At 43.8% G+C, this 27698-nt stretch overlaps 1 protein-coding gene and 1 long non-coding RNA gene across 2 annotated transcripts; one reads left to right on the top strand and one right to left on the bottom strand.

Annotated features, from left to right (window-relative positions):
* The first annotated feature begins 374 nt into the window (after positions 1 to 374).
* On the top strand, positions 375 to 22664 carry TMEM30A (transmembrane protein 30A). The gene is made up of 7 exons (XM_006262250.4): positions 375 to 693; positions 10107 to 10223; positions 12591 to 12698; positions 14764 to 14851; positions 15307 to 15450; positions 17314 to 17520; positions 20524 to 22664. The coding sequence occupies exons 1-7, from the start codon at positions 445 to 447 to the stop codon at positions 20715 to 20717; spliced, it is 1107 nt and encodes a 368-aa protein (XP_006262312.1). The 5' UTR covers positions 375 to 444; the 3' UTR covers positions 20718 to 22664.
* Positions 22202 to 27628, bottom strand: LOC132251455 (uncharacterized). Its single transcript, XR_009463553.1, has 2 exons — positions 26838 to 27628; positions 22202 to 24893 (listed from the first exon to the last, which is right to left on the bottom strand). It is a non-coding gene; the product is annotated as an uncharacterized LOC132251455 (long non-coding RNA).
* Between the last annotated feature and the right edge of the window lie 70 nt (positions 27629 to 27698).

Below are 27698 nucleotides of genomic sequence, written 5' to 3'. Positions count from 1 at the left end.
CGAGTAGGAGGGAAAAGGGGAGGCCTGTGGCATCCCGCCCCACGCCCTGGGCTGGGGCTCCCACGTCATGGCGGGCGGCCCCTGGCAACATCTCCCGGCCAGCGCCCCACGATCAAGGGCACTAGCCCAGCTCCCCCGCTGCTCTCTAGAGAGACCGGGCCTGCAGAACGCTAGCAGAGCAACTATGCATGCGCCACCCCAGCTGCGGGGCCGCGTCTCACCCACCGGACTGCGCATGCGTAATACTCCTCCCTCTCGCGCTCTGACTTTCCCCTGACACGGCGCGTCATCAGCGCGCGCCCCAGCTTCTCCCCTTTTGCGCAGGACGGCGCGAGGCCCGATCACGTGGCGACGGCGGGCGGTGACGTTGTTGTGTCGTTGCAGCCCCTCCCCCCCTCCCCGGCGCGAGCGGCGGAGGCGGCGGCGGCCCCCCGAGCCCCCGCCATGGCGGTGAATTACAGCGCGAAGGAGGATGCGGATGGGCACCCGTCGGGCGGGCTGGGCGCGACGGGGGGCGGCGCGGCCAAGACGCGGAAGCCGGACAACACGGCGTTCAAGCAGCAGCGCCTGCCGGCCTGGCAGCCCATCCTGACGGCGGGTACCGTGCTGCCCGCCTTCTTCGTCATCGGCCTCGTCTTCATCCCCATCGGCATCGGCATCTTTGTCACCTCCAACAACATCCGCGAGTACGAGGTGCGCTGTGGGGCTGGGCTGGGTGCGTCCCCGGCCGGGCTGCCTTGTCCCTGCAGGCGGCTCCGGAGTGCACCCGGGGGAAGCCGCCGCGGCCCGGCCCGGCCCGGCCCGGCCCGGTCCGGTCCTGCCTGCAGTGTGGCCGCCGGTTTGAGCCTCCCTACAGGGAGGTGCGGCCCAGGTGGAGACAATCCTCGGGGTGGGAGGGGCAACGAAATGGTTTGGGGCCCGGGGCGCAGGGCTGGTGAGCAGAGGCTGAAGGACTTGGGCTTGTTCAGCTGTCTGGAAAAGACGGGAGTAAGAGGGGATTTGATAGTAGCCTTCAGCTACCTGAAGTGGGATTTGAAAGAGGATGGAGCTGGACTGTTCTCAGTGGTGGCAGATAACAGAATAAGGAGCAGTGGTTTCAAGTTGCAGGAAGGGAAGCTTAGGTTGGATATTAGGAAAAACTGTCTCACAAGGAGGGTAGTAAAGCACTGGAACAGGTTACCCAGAGAGGTGGTGGAAGCTCCATCCTTGGAGGTTTTTAAGACCCAGCTAGACAAAGCCTTGGCTGGGATGATCTAGTTGGGGCTGGTCCTGCTTTGAGCAGAGGGTTGGACCCAGTGGTTCTCAGCCTTTTTTTGTACCAGGACATATTTGTAACCATAGGTGGCAAGTCCTGACCCAGTGCCCCTCACTCCTGACCTGCTGCCCCCCACTCCCAGGCCCCCAGTGTGCGAGGCAGGGAGGCCCCAAGCAGCCCCTCACAGGCTGCAGCTCTGGCAGCCTGCAAGAGGGAAACCACAGCTTCCTCCATTTTTCTCTATTTTGAAAGTTTGCTCACAACCCTTTCGTATATTCTTGCGACCCACTATTGGGTTGCAACCTACAGGTTGAGAAGCGCTGGACTAGGTGACCTCCTGAGGTTCATGGATTCATAGATTGGAAGGGACCTCAGAAGATCATCGAGCCCAGCTCCCTGCACCAAGCAAGAAAGACAACCGGGGTCAAGTGACCCCAGCAAGGTGACTGTCCAGTCTCCTCTTGAAGATCTCCAGGGAAGGTGATTGCGCCACCTCTGGAGGGAGCTTATTCCATGTTCTGGACACCTTGGCTGTGAAGAAGTTTTTCCTAATTTTGAGCCTGAAACAGCCTTTCAGGAGTTTGTGACCATTGCTCCTGGTTTTCCCCAAGGGTGCCCTGCTGAACAGTTGTTCACTAAGCCTTTGATGTATGCCCCTGATGTAGCAGTAAGCTGCTACCAAGTCCCCTCTCAGCCTTCTCTTTTTTAGGCTGAAGACACCCAAGTCCCTCAGCCTTACCAGAGATTTGCATGGCAAGCCATATGAGGTCATACGGGTGGCCCTTCTCTGGACTCTCTCAAGCTTTTCCATGTCCTTGTTGAAGTGCGGTGCCCAGAACTGGATGCAGTACTCCAGCTGCGGTCTCACCAATGCTGAGTAGAGCTGAAGAATCACTTCTTTGGTTTTTCTGGAGATGTATCGATTGATGCACGCCAGAGTATTATTTGCCCTGGTGACTACAGAATTGTATTGCCGGCTCCTGTTCATACTGTGGTCAGTTATTACCCCCAGCTCTCTTCCATTCATAGTGCTGGTCAGATTGGCATTGCCAAGCCTGTAGGTGTGCAGGGGATTGTTCGTCCCCAGGTGAAGCACTTTACATTGCCCAATGTTAAACCTCATCTGGTTCTGATCCGCCCAACTTGCCAGCCTGTCTAGGTCCACATGTATCTGCAGCCTATCTTCAGGCATGATCGCGCTTCCCCATAACTTGGTGTCATCTGTGAACTTGGCCAGGTCCCTTCCAACCTTAATTTTCTATATCGCCCTTGTAGCACAGTCAGTACCCCACAGACACACTTCACTATTGAAGACTTTTAAGCAGCTTGATCTAGCCTGACCATCCTCCAGATACTGGTAAGGCCCATCACCCATATCTCAGTGCCAGGATGTGGTCCTCAATAGGGTTTTTGGAGGGTTTTTTTTAGCCAGGGATCTGCAAGTTGATTTATGGGGTAACTATAATACTAGGGGAACTTTGAAAGTGGAGAAGATGCTTGTTGTTTTAACATGTTGATTTAGACCACGTGCCTACGTACAAGAAGTTCAGTGCTAGCATGTGTATACACATATGCTTTGTCAAGCTGCTACCTAAATGCAGTACAGTTAATGTTTCTGTGTTTCATACCGTGGATGTCCTGACAGGCTACAAACAAGCTTGGAATAATGCACCAACGGTCTACTCGCATCAGGGGACATCTTGCAGTGATACTGTCTGTAATGCTGAAGTATACTAGGGAGGGCCCTTGGTGGTGCTTGTGTATACAGCTGGCAAGTAGCCAAAATGTTATCTTCATTTTAAACCTTTACACTGAGTTTAACAATTCTAAGTAGTAGAGGTGCACTGATACATCGGTCCATATCGTATCGTTACCAATAAAAGGAAAATTGAAATTATTGGTAATCGGCTTTTTTTGGCTGCTGTGGCCAATAATGTCACTTATAAATCTGTGCGTGCGCATAGCCACAGCATGCATGCAGCCACTGGGGGACTTGGGCGGAGGGAGTGGCTTCTGCTGCTCCATGCACCTGCAGGGTGAGGCATGTGGAGCACTTGCCCCCCAGATCTGTGAGTGAGGCAAGAGCAGGCTGCCACTGTGTGCTGGGGCTGGGGGTGGCACCAGGCTCTTTCTGGTGGGGGGGACTGGGGCTGGGCTAGGGCTGCACTTGGGGCAGGCAGCAGTAGTGCTGGGAGGAAGGGCTGTGGGGGGTGGCTACAGCCACCTCAGAATTCACTGTAGCCTCCCCGAACCCCCACTCCCAGTGCTGCTGCTGTCTGATCCAAATGCAGCCTTGGCCCAGTCCCCACCTCTCACCAGGAAGAGACCAGCGCTGCCCCTGTCCTCAGCTCACAGCGGCAGCTGCCCTTGCCTTGCGCACAATTCCAGGAGGCACATGCCCCCTATGCCATCCCCCCCACCATGAGCTGCTCGTGACTTCGTCCTGCCCCAGCCCCACTCCCTCCCTCACCGTGGGCAGCCTCACTCTGTCCTCCCTACATCCCCTCCTTCCCTCTACCTCTTCCCCACAACTGACTTGCTAGCTGGATGCTGCTCTCCAAGCTGCCATGCTGCATATTGGCAATCAGATCGGTATCAGCTGATATGGCTTGTTAATAATCAGCCATCGATATCAGCCCAAAAAATCTTTCAGTGAACCCCTACTGAATATTAAAACAATGCAGCTTTTTGGTGAACAACTAAAAGCCACCTCTTCCATCATCCATGCTCAATGTTTGATTAGCTGGTAGCTTCTGTATTTTTATAACAACAACCTAATTTCTAGCAGTTGCTTTTTAACTTGTTGATTGAATAAGATGAATTAAAAAAAAAAAAAGAAGATTGCTCACAGTAAAAAAACAAAACAACATAAGAGTGTGTGTGTTTGTAGGAATGCAGTGGTACAGAGTATGATGCAACCAGTGTGAGCCAATAAAAAATTACAAGTCCTTGTGCAGATCCAGTAATTTGACATGGACAGAAGTAGACAGAATTGTGAAGATCAGAGTAGTTGTTTTAACCCCTGGTAACCAAGCAGCATATGTTCTCATTTGTATATCTCTCTAAAGTTTTAACATTGCTGTAATAAAATGTGTAAATAATCTAAAATTGAAGCTGCTCAAGTCAAGGAATGTAAAAGATTAGTTTGAAATGTACTTTGTGTTCTGTCACTATCGTGTCTACAGTTAATTGCTTTCTAAAAATATGCACCTTTGTGCTTAGATCTGAGGGCATGCATTGCATCGCAAAAACCTAATTGATTTCTTTTAAAGAATGCTGTTAGGATAGGGTTTTTAAAAAAGGCATTTTCTTGTGGTAATATTTGAGGTAGTTGTGTAATCTTTAATGGGATGCAATTTAGAGAATGGAAAGGAACGGTTCCTTCTAATACATTAACCATTGGCAAACTGTTGACAGTGGTGTTTTAAAAAAATTCTTATCTTTGGTTTAGGTTTAGTTATTACAGCTAAAAGTATTTACATTTTTATATCAGTTTTTATAGAGTGTGGAGACTAAAGATAAGGACCTTAATCCATATTAGACACAGAAGTAAAAGTAGTAATTTGTTTTGGTTTTTTTTTTTAGAAATGCAAGATACTCCTAAGCTCCTCCCTCCTTCTTATGCAAAGGGCCTGCTAGTTACAGCACTCGACCAAGAAGCAGGTTCAGGTTCAGCACTGTCTGAAAGATTGAAACCACTTTTCAGGAGATGGGCCTGATCACATCAGGCTATAGGTTTTTGATGTAATAATGTAATGGGCCAGAGTGATAGTGAACAAGCCTTTGTAGCATAGTAGTTAGGGTAGAGTACTCACTTGGGAGTATGGAGATTATGGTTCTTCTCCTTGTTTCAAACACTGTTTAAATTTCTTATCCAGTTGCTTTTTTAATGTGGGAGGAAATGTATAAAGGGGAAGAAGGGGATGGCAGCACCACCACTTCCTCCTCCTGGAGCTCTTTTTGAAAGGCAGGACTCTGGAGCTATGTTTCAGGAGAGGGGTTAGGCTTGGGTGATTGTAGATAACTTGCAACCTAGAGTTAGGTGTCTGAGTCCTAATTAGGCTGGGGATTTTAAGATGCACACCTTGTCATGGTTTCGTTCTGACCAGTCTAGGTTACTTCCTGCTTGGTGGGAGGGGTGTTGTAAATCCCATTCTTTGTTTCCTTATTCTGCCCATGTTCTGTGTGGGTGGTTTAGATGCCGAACTTGTGCCTGTGGATTCTGGTTTGGAGGGTGCAGGATTGAAAGCTTGGGTGTCACAACATCCAAGTTCCTTGGTCAACCTAAACACTGGTATATTTAAAAAAGATTCTGCTTTTATTTAGATGCAAACACTTGTTTTGCATCTAAAACAAACATTTGTTTGTTTTAGATGCAAACAAACAAAAAACATTTGATTTTTGTAGAAGTGGTCCCAATGATTTAACACAGGTTTAAGTGTTTGCAGAACTGTGGCATAAGTATAGATTTAGAAGCTGAAATTACGTACTCAGTTCCAAAAACTATGGTCTAGTTTCTTAGCTGTTCTCTTCGTTATTTTAGCTTTTGGGCATCTGTTGGATTCCCTTGGAATGCCTGCTGGGAGTGGCATGGTGTGGTGTGGCAGGAGCAAGAGGAGCAGGAGGAGGAGCAGTTGCTGGAGGCACGGGGCTCAGAGCAGCACTCAACTGGCTGCAGCCACCTTGGGAACAGCCCACTGGAAACTGCTCCAGCTCCCTGGAAGATGGCTGGGAGCTGAAAGGCAGAGCTGGGTGTTGGGGCAGGAGCCACCAGGCTGAAGCTGCTCACCCACCTGCCTGGAATGGTATGGCACAGTGCAGCAGGAGCAGCTTCTGGTGGGCTGTTCTCAGTGCTGTCCCCTGCCACGTGAAGCGCTGTGGGGGCAGCTGTGGGCCAGATCCAGTCACCTGGTGGGATGGATTTGACCCACAGGCTGTATTTTTCCCACCCCTGATCAAGCCCCTATAATTCTTTTGAGCAAGTAAATTTTTGTTAATTTGACTACGTTGTTTAAAATACAGAGTGAGCACTTCACAGATTGATAACAACTTATTTTTTTTAGTAAAATGTAACCACACTTTAATTTTGTCTTTCACTAACATTGATTTTTATTTTTTACATAATAATTTTCTAATGAAGCCATATTTACTAAACTGACCTGGATATTCCAGAGCATTAATGGCAAAGTGAATGATTTTAAGTTAATTTTGCTTAACAAAATGGACTTAAATTCAAACATGGATTTTTATTTGCAATGGAGGATAATGTATGATGCAATTTTAGACTTGCTTTGTATAATTTTGACCATTCAGCTAAGTACTCAATAACAGTATGTACGTTTGCATTGATTTCCACCAGAGCTACCTTAAATTCAAATATGGAAGCTTTCCACCAGATTTAGTATCAGTATTACATATCCTGCACATAAGCAGTTTTCTAGCATTTTTGCAAACTCTGTTTCGCTCACACAAGAGTTTCATAGCAGATAGTGTGTTCATAGTTATCAAGGGGAGACGAACGTAATTTAGTTGGAAGAAACAAATATAAGCTACTAAAGAGAGATTCTTTGAAAAACCTATTTTTCCCCTGGAGTAGAAAGATTGCATTAAAATCAAGTTTAAATTTACCAAAACTCAACTGGATCCAGGACAAGATTCTTAACCTCAAAGTAATATTGTGTAAAGAGAATGATTGTTCAGTTGTTTACTTCGAGAGGTGAAGAAATTAACTTAACGTGGCAGCTAGGAAGGTTTAGCAGTTGTACATAATCAACAGAGAACAACTCCCCCTCTTCCCCTTTTTTTCCTCACTCTGAATTGTTACTGTCTAAGGGCCTTACCCTAGATCAGGGGTTCCCAAACTGTGGTACATGCACCCCTGGGGGGGGGCACTCAAGACATCTCTGGGGGGTACATGGGAGAAATTGTATAATGGCATATTTAATTTTCATAATAATAATTGGCATTTAATGGGGTTAAAATATAAAATGTATCCTGGTAGGAGTGCATTGGCAGCTGGTAAATCTGGAAGGGGCTATGCGATAAGCAACAGTTCGGGATCCTCTTCCATAGATCCAGGGAAGCTCCAGTCAAAAGTATGTTCACATTGTTTGTCTATAGGGATTTCCTACATTGTAGAATTTGCAGTCTACTATTCAGAGATTCGATTTTCCAAATGCAGTCTGCTTTATTGTAACCCTAAAGTGTCAGAGTTTGTTTGGACTAACTGAAGAACTAGAGTTGGATGTGCATAATGAAGTTTTTGTAAAAGATGAGGTTTTTTGTTGGTTTGTTTTTTTTTCCAGATATCTCTCCCAACCGTACAGCTGGTCTAATTAAAGATATATCACACACAAGTTTTGTCTCTCATACATCATTTTAAATCAGCCAGATCTGCCCATGAGTTAAGTACCAAGTCAGCTGCTGTTCAACTGACTGTTCAGTTCAGGATAAACGGTGTGCAGTGCTATTTAAACTAACAGTTGACAGATTGCTCGTAAGGACTGCTGAAGCGGTGATATTTGCCAGTTCATGCAGGGTGTAAAACTAATTTCTTTACGTAAATCAACCTTTTTTTAGGCTCAACCCTACTGTATAGTAGGAAACATGTTGCTTATAGTTATGTATATAACTATATATGTATAGTTAGCCTTCGATCTGGTGTCCCATGATCACCTCTTGGAGAAACTGGCCAGTTGTTGCCTTGGGTCCTCCACAATCCACTAGCTGGAAAATTGGCTCCGGGGTCAGACCCAGAGGGTAGTAATTGATGGAAGTCACTCATCATGGTGTCCTGTGACCAGTGGGGTCCCCCAAGGCTCTGTCCTTGGACCCATACTGTTCAACATCTTCATTAATGATGTGGACACTGGAGTCAGAAGCGGACTGGCCAAGTTCGCCGATGACACCTAACTTTGTGGCAAAGCATCCACACCAGAAGACAGGCGGGTGATCCAGGCTGACCTGGACAGGCTCAGCAAGTGGGCGGGCGAGAATCTGATGGTGTTCAATGCCGATAAATGCAAGGTTCTCCACCTTGGGAAGAAAAACCTGCAGCATCCTTATAGGCTCAGCAGTGCTATGTTGGCTAGCACTAAGGAAGAAAGAGTCTTGGGGGTCATCATTGACCACAAGATGAACATGAGCCTGCAGTGCGATGCTGCGGCTAGTAAAGTGACCAAAACGCTGGCTTGCATCCATAGATGCTTCTCAAGCAAATCCCGGGACGTCATTCTCCCCTTGTACTCGGCCTTAGTGAGGCCGCAGCTGGAGTAGTGCGTCCAGTTTTGGGCTCCACAATTCAAAAAGGATGTGGAGAAGCTTGAGAGAGTCCAGAGAAGAGCCATGCGCATGATCAGAGGTCAGGGAAGCAGACCCTATGATGACAGGCTGAGAGCCCTGGGGCTCTTTAGCCTGGAAAAGCGCAGGCTCGGGTGATCTGATGGCCACCTATAAGTTTATCGGGGTGACCACCAGGATCTGGGGGAATGTTTGTTCACCAGAGCGCCCCAAGGGATGACGACTAGGTCAAATGGTCATAAATTACTGCAAGACCGTTTCAGGCTGGACATAAGGAAGAATTTCTTTACTGTCCGAGCCCCCAAGATCTGGAACAGCCTGCCATCGGAGGTGGTTCAAGCGCCTACATTGAACACCTGCAAGAGCAAACTGGATGCTTATCTTGCTGGGATCCTGTGACCCCAGCTGACTTCCTACCCTTTGGGCAGGGGGCTGGACTCGATGATCTTCCGAGGTCCCTTCCAGTCCTAATGTCTATGAAATCTATGTGCCAGCAAAAAGTTTAACTGTAAGCATAAACCAGTACAAACCAAGTTTGGTAACTTTTCAGAAAAACATGCAGGCACTTAGCTTGTTTCAGTATCTCATTTTTTCAGGACACGGTACAAAATTCTTATAGTTGTTTGTACCTTGCAATAAACTTTTGTTTTCAGCACCAAGGGGGAAATTGAGATCACTGGTTTATATTAGAATCATAGAAAGTTGGGATTGGAAGGAACCTCAGGAGGTCATCTAGTCCAACCCCCTGCTCGAAGTAGGACCATCTTTAACTAGATCATCCCAGCCAAGGCTTTGTCTACCAGGTCTTATAAACCTCCAAGGATGGAGCTTCCGTCACCTTTATGGGTTAACCTGTTCCAGTGTTTTTCTCGCTAGGAGAGGGTAGTACATTCTTCCTAATATCTAACTTACACTTCCCTTGCTGCAACTTGAGATCATTGTTCCTTGTTCTGTCATCTGCCAGCACTGAGAACAGTCTAGCTCCACCATCTTTCGAACCCGCTTCATGTAGTTGAAGGCTGCTATTAAATACACCCTCAGTCTTCTCTTCTTCATACTAAATAAGCCCAGTTCCTTCAACCTTGCATATGTTAAGAATAGATGGGAAGCACTGTTGGGCACTTAGGACTTTTAAAAATCTTTCTGCCCCATTGCATTTCTAAATGGAAGCAGCAAAGCATGTTTTCTTTGCCAGATTCTAGTGATTAAATACTGGGTCAAGAATTCTTTTTGAAAATTTAAGTTACAAAAGGTAGGTTTTAATACACAACGGGTGGATTTTTGTGTTTGTATTTGTAAATGTCATTCTCCTGGTATGAGATCTCTAAATCTGTATTTGTTATAGTTAGCAGTAAAGATCAATTTGGTAAATGCCAATATTTTATATTTTTAAGGTGTTTCTGTTTGTGGCAGAGGCTTTGTGGGGTGTGTGTAATTGTGTGGATAATTGGTGGAATTAATTGATATGCCTTCTTTCACAATGTTTTTGGCTTGTTAATCATTACTTGTCTTTGTCTTCCTGCTGTAACTCTGATTTCCCTTTCTTTTACAGATTGATTATACAGGCATAGAGCCTACTAGTCCCTGCAACAAATGCTTAAATGTATCCTGGAATAGCACACCATCATGTACTTGCACCATTAACTTTACACTAGATCATCCATTTGAGGTCTGTTATGTTGTGTAAGGTGGCATTAAATAACTCTTAATTTTAATTTAGTATTCATGCTTTTATGTCATGATTGATAGTCCTGGTTTCAAACAATCATTGCTCTTGTGAGCTATAATAGTAGTTTGTCACATCTTCAGTTTTCTGTTGTTTGAACTCTGCTGCACTTCTAAACTCTAAGCATTGTATTTCGGAGGAACATTTTACTTGACATAACGTTGATAACTCATTCCTCTCTTCTTTTTTTCTGCCCAGCTTATCTTTGTATGTTTTGTCTCCAAACTACGTGGTACAAAATAACTGATGCTATCCTTACTTGATTTATTATTAGAGGTGCACCGATACATTGGTCTATATTGTATCGGCACCGATAAAAGGAAAACTAATGTTATCAGCAATTGGCTTTTTTTGGCTGCTGTGGCCAGTAATGTTGCTGATTAAATGCCGCGTGCATGCATGCAGCCATAACATGCTTGCAGTAAGCCCAGCAGATTGCAGAGCAGCATCCAACTGGTAAGTCTTGTGGGGGGGGAGGAAAAGGGTGTGGGGGAGGCAGATTGAGGCCCCTGGGATGAAGGAGGGGCTGGGGCTGGGGCAGGCGCTGTCCAGCCAGGGCAGAACATGGGACGAAGCTGCAAGCAGTTTGTCTGGGGGGTCCAGGGAGGGGGTTGGATCCCACAGCTATGCGCACCACCGGGAGAGCCATGGTGGGGCATGGGCCCCCCAGATATGTGCACAGGGAGAGGGCGAACTGCCTCTGCAGGCTTGGGCTGGGGGTGGCGTTGGGCTCCTCCTGGTGGGGGTTTGGGCCGGAGCTGCCCTCAGGGCGGGCAGCGGCGGCTCTGTGAGGGGGTCCTACAGCAATTATTGGGGTAACTGTAGCTCAACCCGTAGCCTTCCTCCCCCACTCCAGCGCTGCTGCTGCCCACCCCGAGCACAGCCGTGGCCCAACCCCCTGCCAGGAAGAGTTCGGCACCGCCCCGGGCCCCAGTCCACAACGGCAGCCTGCCCTTGCCCCACTCGCAGATCATGGGGACATGCCACCCATGGCTCCCCCAGGGGTGTGCGTAGTGGTTGGATCCACCCTCTCCCCCCTCCCTGAGTCCCCTGGATGAGCCACTCGTGGCTCCGTCCTGCACCCTACTCCGTCCTAGCTGGGCAGCCTCTGCCCCAGCCCTACTACCTCCCTCACCATAGGGGCCTTGATCTGCACCCCCCACACCCCTTCCCTCCCCTCACCTGTTCCCTCACCTCAACAGACTTACCAGCCAGATGCTGCTTTCCAAGCTGCAGGGCTGCATATCAGTCATTGGTATCAGCCTAAAAATACCTTTATCGGTGCACCCCTATTTATTACTCGCTCATGCATTTATAACAGCATTTGGAACATATATGTCCTTAATCTATAGATTTGCCCTCTAAGTCTTAGACTATGTAATTCATTGGGAAGGAGGTATCTTTCAATACTTCTTTCTCTAGATTACCACAGATAGTAGGAGTTGTAAAAGCTACCGTGTATAGAGTTGTGGCCTTAGCTGAAACTGTCAGTTAATGCAGGTTTGTGGTTCAGTTCTATATTGGGCTTGTCCTTAATGTCATAGTAGAACTATAGATGGGATAATATGTGGCAGTATTAGCTTAGATTTCCTGCTGATATCTTAATCACCGTGAATTAAGGCAGTGCGGGACAGTCTTTTTGTCAGGCATGCCACAAATTAGGTGTGTGCTCCCTGAGTGCCACTTCAGTTCTCTTCCACTGCTGCTGTGCTTTCTGTTCCTTGCCTGATCATCTGTTCTGCTTTCTGCTTCTTATTCTGTGTTCCTGCCAAATCTGTTGCTCTGTTGCCTACTCCCTGCCTCATCTGCCATGTGCCATGCAGAAAGGCTGCCCATGCACTTGACATGTGTACTGTGGGTTGGCCACCCCTGAGTTAAGGCATTTCAGTGTTTACCTTAAGATGTCTAGTTGTACAAGCGTCAGCAGGTTAGGTTTTAAAAGAAGATTTTCAGTTTCTAAGAATTTGCATGCTGACATAAGTAAACATTCATGGTTTAACAACTCATTTGCAGAAGAGAATATAGAGTAGTCAATTTCCTGGTGGTGACTGACTAATAATATGCAAAGTTGAAAGGGCATCATTTTCATATGCCCGTCTGAATTTGTAATATTGGCACTTTTTTAAAAAGTTGTAATTTGTTTGAGCTAATGTTGAGAACATCACTGATATAGAATAACTATAAACACTGTGATGTAAAAATATGTCAACTTTTCAGCCATATCAGTGTAATGATGTATTATATAGATTTGTCTTTTCTTCTTGGAGTTATTGGAAACTGTCTTTCTATCTGTCATCTTGTGTGTTGCAGAGTAATGTGTTCATGTATTACGGACTGTCCAACTTCTATCAGAACCATCGTCGTTATGTGAAATCTCGAGATGACAGCCAACTAAATGGAGATAATGGTTCCTTACTTGTAAGTAAATGAGTTTGCTAGCATAACAACAGGCAAATACATTTCTACTGCTACATAAATTAAGGTACGGAGTAGGCTTATTTATTTATTTAAATAAAGGTGAAGTGAAATATATTTACTTGTGTACCATATACAACCTTCCCCCAAAAAATAGGTTCTCCAAAATTGCAGTGTCATAAGTGAGGAAGCTGACATTCTTCTTTTCTTTGCTGGAATAGAAGCATGGAGAGGCTGTGCTCTAGTGCCTGCCAAAATGACTCCCACTTCTCTCTGGCTCAGCAGGCAACTAGGTAGAGTCCAGTGTTAATCCTCTTGTGGCTGCTGCCAGAATGGCAGTGGCTGTTGGCTTTGGAGTTAAAAGCTACTGCAAAATTGGCAGCCAGTGAGCATTCAGGCATCATTCTGGAAAAATCTCTTTTTCTGCATGCTGTCTTCCAAAACCTATGTGTGTCTTATAGTGTGGTAGGTATTTCTCTTTGTAATGGCTGAAGGATTGATGTTTTACTAAGTCAGGGGTGAGCAATTATTTCTGCTGAAGGGCCGCTTAATGAGTTTTGGGGACCTGTCAAGGGCCACATCCAGATCTCTCTCCCTGTCTCCCATCAGAACCCGGCCAAAGCTGTAGTTCACCAGGAACCCCAGAACTCGCCTGTGGACACAGATGGGGATATCTGCTGCAGTGTTGGGCAGCAGCATCTGCTGTGGGCGCAGCTACTAGGTTGATGTTGCCGTGTCAAGGGCTGATGCTGCTGGGTGGAAGCAGTCTTGCCCTTTTACCTGGCACTGCATGGTGGCCAGAGCCACCAGCCACCCATGGATGGACCAGATCCAATGAATTGGTGGCCATCCACCCACAGGCTGGATCAAATCTGTTGGCAGGCCAGATCTGGTCAGCAAGCCATATTTTGCCCACCCCTGTACTAAGCATATTTCATATCTATTATGCTTAATGGACAATATGCAATTAATCAGTAACTTATCAATTATGATGCAGTAGATTGACCATTGCTCAGTGTCTATAATTGGACATTTAAAGATCTCTTGCACTCTTTAGCAAATGAGATTCATTTATCCTCAGTTTTTCTGTCTGAAGGTTTTTTAATTTTTTTAGTACTATAATCATCCAGCTAGCAAGCATCCAAGTTGGGATAAATTAATTTTGCTACATCATCAGTTTTCACGTGGTCAGAACTGCGTATTTCAATTCAGAATTATACTTGGAAGATCTTTCTAAAATGAATGTGTTCAAAAGGACAGCGAACTGCTCAGAATCTGTCTACAGTCTGTAGATTTCTTTGAGGCCCTTCATAAGTGAGGAGTTTGCTATTTTGTGGTTCCAGCAGATGCTTCTCTGTCCCCAGTGATTGTTAATGGCTCAACAGCCAGGCCTTCCACCATTTTATGAAGTCCGGGTTTTTAGCTCCATGTTTTATTCAAAAACAGAAGAGCATTGAGGAAGTTAGGCTCTTTGTATTTTCATTATATCTTATCAGCCAGTCCTTTATTGGTGTATAAGCATTTTTATTGTACTTGTAGAAATATTCTAAGCACCAGTTTTTGGTTTTTGTGATTTTTTTCTTCCTTAATGCTTTTTATTGGATTGTTAAAAAACCAATATACTAATTTTATAGCTATAGATAGATATAGAGAGATGATTAGTATAATACACACACACACATCTCAACATATACACCATATACACATCATTGTATAAGATGCTTTGTTATTTATTCTTTATCATATATATATAAATGGATTTTTTAACTGTGATCTTATGTTGGGAAAATGTTCTAAATGAAGTTATAGTAGACTTGAATCGTTAGATTAAAGATGGCCACCTGATATAAAACGTTATATTACAATGCATGTACTACACGGTTGAGAACTGCCTGCAGTTTGTACACCTCTTTTTAAAGCATCATAATACTTCACCTTCTTTTAAAATACTTGGTGTTTATTGCCAAAAGCCTACTCTAGGTTCACTGAAGTATTTGCTCAAGAATGGGGTGGCTTGCTTTATTTATAGAAGTTCTGAACTACCTTTTTCTTTCATTCTAAATATTAGAATCCCAGTAAGGAGTGTGAGCCTTACCGCACGAGTGAGGACAAGCCCATTGCTCCATGTGGAGCTATAGCCAACAGTATGTTTAATGGTATGGTATCATTTTTTAACTTGTAAGACTATCAAGACTCTTTTGTAATCTGGCGCACATTTCAACTGCAATAAATAATTCAAAATGGAGAAACTAGGCCGTGCAATTTATTCATTTCTCCCCCCTCCCAATTAACAAACTCTTACTAAGTGGGAAGCTTTTTGTTTGTTATGCTTGGTGCTGCTCTTTGTTTTCTGAATTGCCATTACTGAATGAACCTGGTAACGTGCAAGGTGTGGGATCGCTGTTCTGGAAATCATTGATTTTTTTTTTTTTCTTATGTATGCCATGTATTTATTGTGACAGTTACAGATGCTAGTGCTGCCTGTACCATTCTTTTCTGGAACTATCAAATATTAGTTTCATTTTTTTCTGCCAGCAAAATATATAAAATGTTCTCTAGTTTAATACTTGTCTGTTTTGTTTTTTTTTTTCTTTCTTGAATTTCTAATTAGATACATTGGTATTGTATCGCATTGATAATGAAACAAGGGTTCCTATTCATTTGAATAAAAAAGGTATTGCTTGGTGGACAGACAAAAATGTTAAATTCAGGAATCCTTCAGGAGATGCAAATAACTTGACTGCACTTTTCCAAGGTAAGTTACTTTAACACTTTATAATGAATAGTCAGATAGTAAGGATATGGGTCAGACAGAGATTAATAATAAAAATTATTCTCACTGATACTTTATGTGAATGTCAGCATTGTGCTGACACGCTGATACAACAGTGTTGTGGTTCTGCACAGAATATCAAACTAAAAATGTTTTTTTTTTTCAGCCAGAAATGTCTGTAAATGGTGAAAGGGACATTGTTATTGTGTGAATGTCTTAGTTTAATTTATTTATTATTTTAAAATCATGACTTGTCATGGGGGGATTTAAGTTATTTTGGTTTTAGAGTCTATTTTCATTTTGTACCAATCATTTTAAAGATTCTAAAAATATCTGAAGTGTCAGAATAAAAAGAAAAAGGAATGGAATGCTCTTTTAGTATACAATTTTTTTATGGGGAAGAAAGAATCCGTTGAGGCAGACTTGTTTAAACTAACCCATATTTTGTTGCATCTGACAACAAGCTACTTTTAAGATATGGAAGAGTGTTTCTTTGTAAAAGAATCTGACTTGTACTTTCTGTCATCCCATACTTTTTAAATTGAGGCAGCCACAGATGTCGCATTCATTCTTATAAGAATCGGACACTGAAATATTCAGTCAGTATTATTTTTTTTAAATGGCTAATGCATATCATAACTGTCAGTTTGGTTTTATTTTCTGTTTGCTTCACTGTGCTTTGTATTAATCTACATCTGGTTTGAAACTTGTGCCATGATTAAAGAGACCCTAGTTTAAACTTGTCTTTTAAGAAATTTTATCTGACTAAAGCTTTTTGAATGACTAATACTAACTCTTTCTACTAAGGCTGTTTTTTTTTTCTTCTCTTTCCTCCTCCTCCTCCTCTTCCCCTGCCCCTGGGCACTTACCTTGAACAAAGAAAACAGACTAGTCTGACTTCCCTGTTCTAATATAGTAGCACAGAGGTACACTGGGTGCAAACTCTAAAGAAAATCCTGCAACTGTTTGAACTTAGACTCCTTATCACTACTATTAATCTTAAAATATTTCTTGCTGATATTGCTTTCAGATCATTTTCTGCAATATCTAATCTTAATTGAGCTTAGTGTGCCTCAGTTCTCTGACAAGTGTATTAATTCCTTACATCATTTTACAGCTGGTTAAATAGCCAGGTACATTTGGCTATTAATAATCAGGAAATGGACATACAACCTCACTTATGCAGCCGAAGCTATTTGCACACCAGTATCTAAATCTGCAAGATATACATTAGCCTCATGTCTAATAATACCAAAGTACATTAAAATATCACAGGATAATCAAGTCACCAATATGATATTACTGCACACGGGCAGGTACAATCCCAGAATGTATTGAATAAACTATTTCCAGTAGAGTAAGGGAGATGCCTTATACGTGGCACTCCTTTTATACATGACATCTGGAATACTCTTGAGCTTTTTGGTTCACCTGTGTCCAAGAAAGACTAATTCAAACTGGAAAAGAAAAAGGCTGCTAGGACAATTGGAAGAAAGGAGAGAGTATAATGAGCAAAGCAGAGGAGACCAAATGTGCATGCATTATTTAGCTTAGTAAAACAAAGTCTCTAAAAATATATATTTACAGACAGCAGTTATCTAGAGGGTAAGCCTCAGAAAGGACAAAGCCTATAGGTTACAGGACAAAATTGATTTCAGAACAAATGGATACAGGCTGGCCGTGAATAAATTTAGCCTGGAAACTTTGATTTCTCAGAGCAGTGAGGTTCTTACCTTCTAATAGAAGTAGTGGGAACAAGCATCCTTATTAGTCTTAAGATTTTGGGTTTGAATTGTTTTTTCCACCCCATAAACATGTTTATATCATTAAATGATTTAATTTTAGGCACAACAAAGCCTGTAAACTGGCCCAAGCCAGTATATATGTTGGATTCAGACCCAGACAACAATGGGTTCATCAATGAAGACTTCATTGTATGGATGCGTACTGCAGCACTTCCTACATTTCGTAAACTGTATCGTCTTATAGAAAGGAAAAATAATTTGCAGCCGACCTTAGAGGCTGGACAGTACTCCTTGGACATCACGTATAGTATCCTTTATTAATATATTGAACTGCTGATGGTGTCAGCTGGAATATTTGAATGCACATATTGTAAGGCCACAAGACTTATACCAGTAGTCAGGTTTATAGGACTATATTTTGAAGTGGTGGTGTGAAATTTCATTATTATGAGACTATTTCAAAGAAGTTACTTCAGGAGATCCATTTTTCTTTTATTTCTTTATGTGAATTGTATAACAGAGTGGCACCCCCTCTGCACTGGTGCACAGGCTAGTGCCCTGCTCTCTCCCTTTCCCTCCTCTTCCAAGTTATATTACCATCTAGATTTATGTTCTTACTGCAGCAATTCTGGGACCACCTCAGTCCTCCTAGGTTTGTGTAACAATCTATCCCCACCATTCTGTGCTTACACATCTGCTGCACAAAACAGGTCCACAGAGCTATTAAAACTTGATGCATTGGCTGTTCTAGCTGCTTCTTACGTGTAGCCTGTTTGCTTTCTGTAGGCTGGCACACTCTCGCATTGTTGGGGAGACAGCCAGTGCTGAAATGCCTTGAATCTTGTCCTACTTCTAGTTTCCAAAATGAATTTAATACCGAGAGTTGGAATAGCCGTTGCTCTAATTTGGATCCATGCCCTATCATCAGTCTTAGATGGAAACCTTGAGCTTGCCAAGAAAAAAAAAGTTTGTATTTATTAAATTGGTAGGCTAAAGCTGCCTTCATTCTTACCCAGAAAGACAGACATTCTCACATTATATTTCATAGAGCTCTAGTCTTTAACTAATGAGTAAGGAATATAACATTATCCAGAGGAGACTGGGCAAGCACCTAGCTGGCGTCGTCTGACCCCAGCACTCTTTCTTGCCCATGGCAGGGGTTGGACTCGATGACCTCCTGAAGTCCCTTCCGACCCCAACATCTATGAAATCTGTGAATCTATTATTTTTTCAGCTCCCATATGGATGCAGTTAAGTGGAGACATTTTACTGCGGGTTGCAGTGTGATTATGCTAACCTGGGTACTCTCACTTGGTTTCAGTCACTGTTGGGAACACTGCAGTGAGGATGTGCCCTAACAGGGGAGTAAATTGGGTTGCTTGTGGGTGCATCTACACACACAACTAATGCAACACAATAAACTGTGGTGCATATTACACCAGAGTTTATTGTTCCCAGGTGCTGCATTTACATGTCCGACCAGGACCGCAGCATGTTGAGCTGGGTCAGAACAGCCCTAGCTGGCAAAGCATCCAGAGGGTCAGCCTTCGAGCCTGGGGCTGCTCCAGCTCAGCTCAATGTGCTGTGGAGGGGTTGGCTGGGGCACAAGGGTGCTTCAGTCAGTGCAGGGCTAGCTGCCAAGCATCCCATGCACTAAAGGATCCTCATGCCCCAGCCAGCCCTGTCAGTATCTACACATGCGTTGCTGTGCACTGAAGACGTTCATGGTAAGATAGCACTTGTGTTTACAAGTACTAACCTAAGGTGGAGTTAATTTACTGCAGGCTAATAGCGTCTCTTGACTAGCTGCTGAGATTTTACTTGTTAGGAGCTAATTAGGCAGCTTCACAGTAAATGTCTCCTGTAGGTGCACCCTCTGTGTAGTAAAAGCGTCCAGAAAGTCATGGGGTGGGGGGGGGGAGTGCAGGACAGAGGTAGGTAGGAGCCTTGATTCTGAGACCAAATCCTCATATTGTGTGAATTGCAGCACAGAGAGCTAGCTGTGACATTTTTAAGACCATGTTCTAAGACAAACTGATTTGCAATGGAAACCAGTAAAAGTGCTTCGGAAGGATTTGCCCAGAGCAGCAGATGAAGTTACTAGAAGAAAATATAGATGTTTAATTATATATATTAAACTAGAATTTAGAGCAGTGGTTCTCAACCTTTTTTTAGACACAAGGCACCCCTCAAAATGTTAGCTTAGTTTTTCATAATAAAAAATGAGTGAACAATAGAGCATTTTTTCCTGTTGTAAAAAAATTAAGAAGAAACACAGCAGGTCAGAATGCTATTTTAGAGCTCTAAGTTTATCTTGTGAATCATGTTTTCATACCTAACAGTGCTAACATTGTGTGGCACCCCTTAGCACCGTTGAAAGGATCTCATGGTATCCCCAGGTGCCATAAATTCTGGCCGAGACTCACTGATTTAGAATATGCTAAACTTATATTGAGAACTTTAGAATGACTTAACTGTTCTAAATTTTTCAATATGAGTCACTTACATAAAAAGCAAATATGCTTCTGGGCTGCAATAACAGAAACACTGTATGCAAGATACAGGAGGTAATAGTACCACACTTTAGTACTAGTGAGGCTTTACTGAAGTACTGTACCCAGTATGAGGCATTAAATTCTAAGAGGAAACTGGTTACGTTTGAGAGGTGAGTGATACTGATGATAAGAATAAAGCAGACTGTTATGAGGAACACTTGAGCTAGATATTTTTCTTTTGGAGAAAAGAGAATAAAGGGGATACTGTGATTGACGTTTACAAATAGTTGTAAAACTGCCATAAAAATGGGAGAAACATTGCTCTCCATAAACATAAAAGGCAGGGCATAAAGCAAGGGGTTTAAAGCTGTAGCAAAAAACACGGAAAGCTTAGGAAAATCTTTCTAATGAAAACAGTAGGATAAACTGACCAGGGAAGTTGTGTGGAATCTCCTTCCCTGCAGGCTTTCAAGAAGGGGCTAGATGGGCATCCATGTGGGATGGTTCAGAAATATCAGATCCTGAATCTGTGCAGGGGCTTGGACTAGATAACTTTTTTGAGATCCCTTCTACCCCACGATTTAAATTCAGCTTCAGAATGTGACCACAGAATTAAATATATGTTTATACGTTTCTAAAAGCAGTTTCTTAAATCTGGGCATGTATCCATGTAGTTATAAATACTGAACTGTGTTAGTATTTAGAGATAGGAAGTTTGTGTTAAATTACTGATTGAAACTATCTGAGGTCAGCCAGATTTTAATTAAAATTGCTGGCTTTATCATGTGTATCCTGTTTTCCTAAATGTTCTTCAGATTATCCTGTACACAGTTTCGATGGACGAAAAAGGATGATCCTGAGCACTATCTCATGGATGGGAGGCAAAAATCCATTTCTGGGGATTGCTTACATCACAGTTGGGTCTATATGCTTCTTTTTAGGAGTTGTGCTGCTAATCATACATCACAGGTTTGGAAATCGAAATACTAGTGCAGACATTCCCAATTAATCTTGCATTCTGAAAACAAATGTGCTGCATGTGCATCAAGGCCAGTCCAGAGTGAACCTAGTTTCTGAAAGTTAAATTGCCGGTTATGTCACTTCTGAAACTGGGTGCATAACTCTTCTCTAAAGCCTTTGATCCTCTCTGTGGATTGATTTTTTTGACAATGACGGGTATATAATTAGCTGTATTGATTGTGTCTATGCTAACTGCTGAAATGTTTTTCTAATGTTTGCCTCTTTATGGCCAGGCCATATGATACATATAGCCCCTCAGTGCATCTGCTGCTTGTTTCTGTGCTATGAAATATATGATGCAGTATGCTGTGTGGAGGAAGACTGTTAGGATAGAGTCTAAATCTTAATCTTTCAGGATTCAGGGTGTCAGTGCTGTCACAAGAATGAAACAGGTCTCTAGTATTTCCTCAGTTTACTGTGTTGTCTGCATGGGCTTTTATGTTTCTTGCTGAGATGTTTAATATATTAAACATGTTGTAAAAAAAATTCCTGTGTCAAGCCCAAGTCTGTTACCTGTTAAGTCTTCATAAAATGCTGTCTGAATCTGCAGCATTACTTACAGATATGTAAAGCAAATGTGCCTAATGCATTGAACAAGCATTCCCTTAAAATTCAAGGGATCTAACCCATTGACTGTAGGAGTGAATGTCCAAGTCTGGTTTCAACTTGGAATGACTTGTATGGATAGAAACTGGCTTTACTTTTTAATTATTTACTCTGGTTCAAGTCCTACCTAGAAGCAGTTTGTCCTTCCTGCTTGTTCCTCATAAGCAGCTTAAAAGGCATTAATCAGAGAACTAAAACATTCTATTAGCAAGCAAGCGAGTTAGATAACTTTTGCCAGTGCAGGAGCTTCCTTAGTCTGTTCTAATGAAAACCAAAGCTTAGATGTTCGGAGCAGGCTTTGTGAAAAATGAAGTACAGCTCCCCCATATGGAAGAAACTAAGAGTCAGAAACTTGTTCTTGAAGTTGTACTCAGCTACAAAAGTAAGTCATAGTTCTTGATGATGTGAATCCTTTTAACATAGAGTTTACCATAAAAGTAATTTAAACATTGCTGTTACAGGTCAAAAGTATGGGCTATTCTCCCATCAAAAACATTTACTTGTTAATTTAATTGAAAGTTAGTTATAAACTAACCTATTATTACATTCTGGTGACTTTTAGATGATGTACATAAATTGTAATGTATATGGTGGAGGTTTACTTTATATGCAACTGGATTGATAAAATATTTGAATATTCAGTATTGAATAAATGCTGCAGACTGTTTATTATTTTGTCATTTAACTTGAGCTTACTTTCATGTGGATAAAATTGTGTTGTATTTTAATAAGCAGTATGCAGTGTGAATGCAATTCAGCTCATTTTAATTTTCAAAATTAGATGCTCATGACAAAGCTGTTCGTATTCTGATAACCTGTAGTCAACTTCTAAATCATACTGTATTAACGTATCAATTCTTTGACCACTTTTACTGAGTTTTTTTGTGTAGTGTTTAAAGTTGATGGGAGTTGCAGGCTAGTGTGAAATGGGCAAAAGTTGAGGCAATGATTTAGTAACTTTGTTCACTTCTAACATACAAATTCACATAAATAACATTATGTAGTTATTGGCTGACTGTACCTTAGTATGTGACTGTTCTGCACATGGTATTTTGATTTCCAAGGAACAGTTTATAATTTGGATGTTAAAGTTGCATGAGTGTCATTGGAATCGCGAAAATTGGAACATTCAGCTTTGACTATTTGTTCATAGAGAATCTGTACACAAGGCATTAAGTGAAATTGGCTCTAATCTATAAAATAGTTGCAAAGTCATAGTTTATTGAACTAATAAAGGCACTTCACAATAACTGGTTATTCAAGTACTTTTTAATTTTAAACTTTGTGTTTGATTAGTAATCGTCAGCTTAATAAAAGTAAACTGAATATATCTTTGTTGTCATGATCAATATATTTTAAAATGAGTAGGAATGCTTCCCCTTGAGCTACATGCAACAGTTCAATCAGCAGAGGAAAAATTATTTTGACTAGCTTGAGATCTGCATTTATCTTTGCTGTGTTTGCCACCCCTGCATTCCGTTGTTTTCCTCAGAAGAGAAATTTGATTTAGCCATATGCAATAGGCTTTCTCTGTGTAGACATGACTGTGTATCTTTGATTAGAATTTGTAAATATAAATATTTTATATGTATGCAAGAGAGAGTACCTGTCCATGAATTTTCAGTGTGGATATCTGTTCTGGCCACCTATAACAAGTAGTGGTTATTTTTGCAAGTTAACAGTGTGTGGGGATAATCTGAAGCTCATGTCTTCAAGGTTCTAACTAAAGACAATCAGTATTTTGGAAATATTTGAAAGAAAAAGGCTCACAAGTGCAGCAGGAGTAATGAGATAAGAGAAGCTTTTATGACCTCTGAGTAATTGTGTGTATACATTAATGCAGTTTTTTTTATGAGTGAAATTCCACATGGCCACAAAAATATGAAGAAAATGTGAAAGGACATGAGAATCTTGCAAGAAAAGTAACGCGAGATAAGAGAAAAGTTATAACAATTTTTTTTAATAAATGGGAAGAGCTCAGGACTGGGAGCTTGGCTATACTGTCAGAGGCATTCAGACTATACCTGCTATTAGTGAGGCTGCATAAACTCATGTCCAGTTCAAGGAGTACATCTTGTGTTCCCATTCCTGTGTTGAGGTTCAGTGGCATAAACCTCCACATGTGCACAAGCTGCTTGGGAACTTCATATCTTTTACAGGGATAGAATTGCACAAACACACATCCCTCTTTGCCCTTTGCATATGGGATGCTGTTCAATATTTTTGTGTAGATGCTTTAAAAAAGCTGGGCCCCTGGCATTAGACTTTATTTTTTCTCTTTCAGGCTGCCCACAAGTCTCTTTAGAAACCCACCCCATGAGCTTCTGTATTCATTCAGAGTGGATGAAGATCAAACGGAAGATCTACAGTCTTTTTCGTAGAAGCCCTAGTTTTTAGTCGAATCCAGGGGATCTATGCTCCATGTGACAAATATGCCAGTTTTATAGTGAAAAAGAAAATAAGGTATCTGAGGTCAAAAGCTTTGTTGCTCTATCCCTTAGCCTTTCGCTCACACCTGGGCTCTGAGAGGGGCTGTCTCCAAAGCTAAGGAAAATGACTATATGTCCATGGCTATTTTATTTTTGGCTTTTGTCCTGCAACAGTTCGATTTGTGGCCCTGGCACACACTAACATTCAGGGTACTATTAATGTGCACTGATGCCAAAAATGGGCTGTCAAGGGAGTCGGTTGCAAGGGGAAGCTGAGGGGCTCCCCCTGAAGGAACAAGGGAACTTCTGTGCCCTGCAGCCTTTCGTGCCTTACCCTTTCAAGCACTTCAAAATGCCAGCTTCCTGTTACCTGGCATATTAAAGTGCCTTGCTCCATAGCTCCTGTTGGAGATGCAGAGGCTCTTTGATCCTGGGGTCACAGTATGGGAACCTGTGGGTTTGCAGCTTCTGGGTGTGGGAGACAGTGTATTGACTCCCCCAGCTGACACCTTATGAACCTGTGCCCAGGGCTCCCTGCTGCAGGTTGTCCAACTAGGCGCTGATCCCCAATCCCAACAATTGCATGTGGCATGGTAGGAGGTGCAATTCTTGAGATCAGGGGTCAGGTCCTATTGTGCCATTAAACCTTTCCACCCTGTTTTGAAAGGAATTGGTTGCTTGTAACATGAGGAGACTAAACTTGGTGATGGACTGAAGGGCTCCCTACATTGCTACAAAGGTGCTAAATGTGGTGATCCTTCTGTAATAGCAACCGTGCTCTGCTGGGAATCATGCAGTTATCATAATGTTAACATGTAATGCATTCTGTTGCTCACAGATTTACTTGAGTAAATTTACTTGGGGGTCGGACTCGATGATCTGTTGAGGTCCCTTCCGACCCTAACATCTATGAATCTAAGTTATCCTCCAGCTGCCCTTGGCCTTGGTGAGGCCGCAGCTGGAGTACTCCATCCAATTCTGGGCTCCACAATTCAAGGATGTTGAGAAGCTTGAGGCCAGAGGAGAGCCACGCATATGATCAGCGGGCAAGAGAACAAGCCTTATGAAGAGAGGCTGAGAACCATGGGACTCTTCAGTCTGGAAAAGCGCAGGCTCAGGGGGGAGGCTGCCTGTAAGTACACAAAGGGTGTACATCAGGATCTGGGGGAACATCTGTTCACCAGAGTGCTCCAAGGAAAAACAAGGACCAACAGTCATAACCTCCTCCAAGACTGTTTTAGGCTGGACATGAGAAAAAATATCTTAACTGCCCAAGACCTAGAATAGACTCCCTCCAGATGAAGTGCAGGCACCTACTCTGGACTTATTCAAGAAATGCTTGGATGCTTATCTTGATGGGGTCCTTTGACCCTAGCTGACTTCCTGCCCCTGAGGCAGAGGGCTGGACTTGATGATCTTTGAGGTCCCTTCCAGCCCTAACATCTATGAAATTAATAGTAGTAGAAAGTGTACATCTGAAAAGGAAATTAAGGGATTTGTACCAGTCTTGTGCACTGAGGTCTATGATTATGAGATTCAAGTGAGGCCACATTTTCTAAGTCAGTGTTTCTCAACATGTGGGTCACGACCCAAAAGTGGGTTGCAAGAATATATGAAAGCGTCATAAACAAACTTTAAAAATGGGTTTTCCTTTGAAGGAGAAAAATGTTAGAAACCATGGCTTTTCCCTTGCAGATTGTCAGAGTTCCAGCCTGCAAGGGGCTGCTCGGTTCCTCCTGACCCCCAAACACGCACCCCCTACCCCACACTGTAGGGGACTGGGGGCAGGGGGGCAGCAGGTTGGGAGTGTGAGGGGCACTGGGTTGGGGCTGCCCATCAGTGTTTACAAATTCATCTTAGAGCAGTGGTTCTCAACCTTCTTTGTACCAAGTAATATGCATTTGTAAGTTTGAAGCCAGATCCTTGGTTCCATTGAATATTTAATTATTCCCCGTGAAGGAGAAAATGTTCAATGAGAAAGATGGAGTCTTATTCCCAAAACAACATATAGCCTGATGACTAGAGCATTCATCTGGGAGGAGGAAGTTGAACCAGGATCTCCAAATCATAGGTGAGTGTTCTTAGCTATTGGATAAGAGCTTCCACCGCCTCTCTGCTTGGTATTTTATTGGGGGGGTTGAGTCTGCCCCTGCATTCTCAGAAGAGCTACTGGCTGTGCAGGCCAGACAGGAATAGGAATAGGTAGTTCATGAATCCTGATGGGGCACAGGCATAATAAGTGCAGACAGGTGCCTAGCTAATTAGTGCTGTAAGACTTAGACATGCCCAGAATCAGCAAAAATGGAGAAGCCCTTAGTTCTTGCAGCTGTGAAGAGGGAAGTTAGAGGATCTAAAGCAACCTACAGCCCATGGGCTGGATCTGACCTGGGAACGTTGGATCCAACCCACAGATGTGGGGCTTCAGTGGCAGGGGCTTTGGCTGCAGGTGCTCGCTCTGTGCTAGCATGGAGACAAGTGCAGGTGGCACCTGCCTGTCCCCAGCATGCTATCCCCCATGGGTCATTCCAGTCTGCAGGTGAAAAAGGTTTCCTACCGCTGATTCAAAGGTTATGTCTACACTGCTGGATGCTGACAACAATCTGATTGTAGGAATGTGGACTTCACAAGTTGATTTATCCTGCTCCTCCCTCACAGGGATTAAAAATAGCTTGGATATAGCTATGCCAGGGATTGTCAACCAGGGGTATGCGTACCCCCAGGGGTACTTGAGAAGGCCCTAGGGGGTATGTGTAGGCAGGTGAGGGTGAAGCGCCACCATTCATGATCCTGCATGTATAGCATAGCTCAGGGCTTTTCAACCTTTTTGGGCCAGTGTATCCCTGGCAGCCAGACATGGAGCAGTGTACCCCTGGCGGCTGTACACACCCCTCCGCTCCACGTCCAGGGGCCGGGGTACACTGACCCAAAAAGGTTGAAGGCCCCTGAGCTATGCTATACCCAGAGCCAAAATACTGCACAATCCAGCTGTAACAATGTGGACTCTCATGTGAGTTGACTTACCCTGCTCCTCACAGGGGTGAAAGGTAGCTTGGATATAGCTATGCTATACTCACCTCCAAAATACTGTAGCATTTTGGATGTGGCTTCTTAAATCCTTAGGGCTATATCTCCACCGCAAGACAAATTGTACCAGGTGGTGAAGCACTCAAACAACCTGCTCTGCACATGATCTCTCTGAGCCAGAAGCCGTGTATCAGTGTCTGCAGCGCGGTGCGTAACGGCCTTGCGTGATCCACTTTCCGTGTACAGGGGTCCTTAAATCCATACAGCTCCAAGCGCTTACCCCCACAGCCACCCCTTAGCACTGGAAAGGTATAACATGGAAAAGCGAGCTGCAGTCGTAGGCTTCCAGTCTGATTACTTGACTGTAGCACTGTACTGCTTTCTCAAACATTTCTTTCATTTCTCCATAAAACACTCCCACACGGATCCCGAAGGAGGAACGCGCGCTCGTTCGGAAGGAGCGGTGCTGGTGGCCAGCCCTCTAGCGGCTGCACAGGTGAAGCTGTGGAGACCTTTCTAACGCAAGGGGGGCTTTGGATGGGCAATGACACCCAAGTACGTTGCTGCGGCAGGTTTGAGATGCCTCAGGAAGGGGCCAGACCTTAAGAGTCGACCTCCTCCTGCTCAGCAAATCCGAGGGAGCCAGCAGCACCGCGATGGCTGCCGGATTCTCGTCCGCAGTGAACTGAGGCCAAGTTCAGAAAAGATCGGGCTCGCAGGCGGCTGGTATGTGGCAGCGATTCTCAAGCAGGACCCTGCGGCAGCCTGGCTGCCAGAGCCCCTGCAGGGAGCTGCGAGGGCGAGGGGAAGACCAGCTCCCCGCCCCAATGCCGGCCACCAAAGCCTGCCCCCAGTGCCTCGGCCAGGGCTGACGTCACCGCCCGGCCCCGCCCGGCCTCGGGCTCGGCGCG

Source organism: Alligator mississippiensis, chromosome 1 (genome assembly GCF_030867095.1).
Source record: "Alligator mississippiensis isolate rAllMis1 chromosome 1, rAllMis1, whole genome shotgun sequence".
NCBI lineage: Eukaryota > Metazoa > Chordata > Crocodylia > Alligatoridae > Alligator > Alligator mississippiensis.
This window is presented reverse-complemented; position numbering and strand designations above follow the sequence as displayed.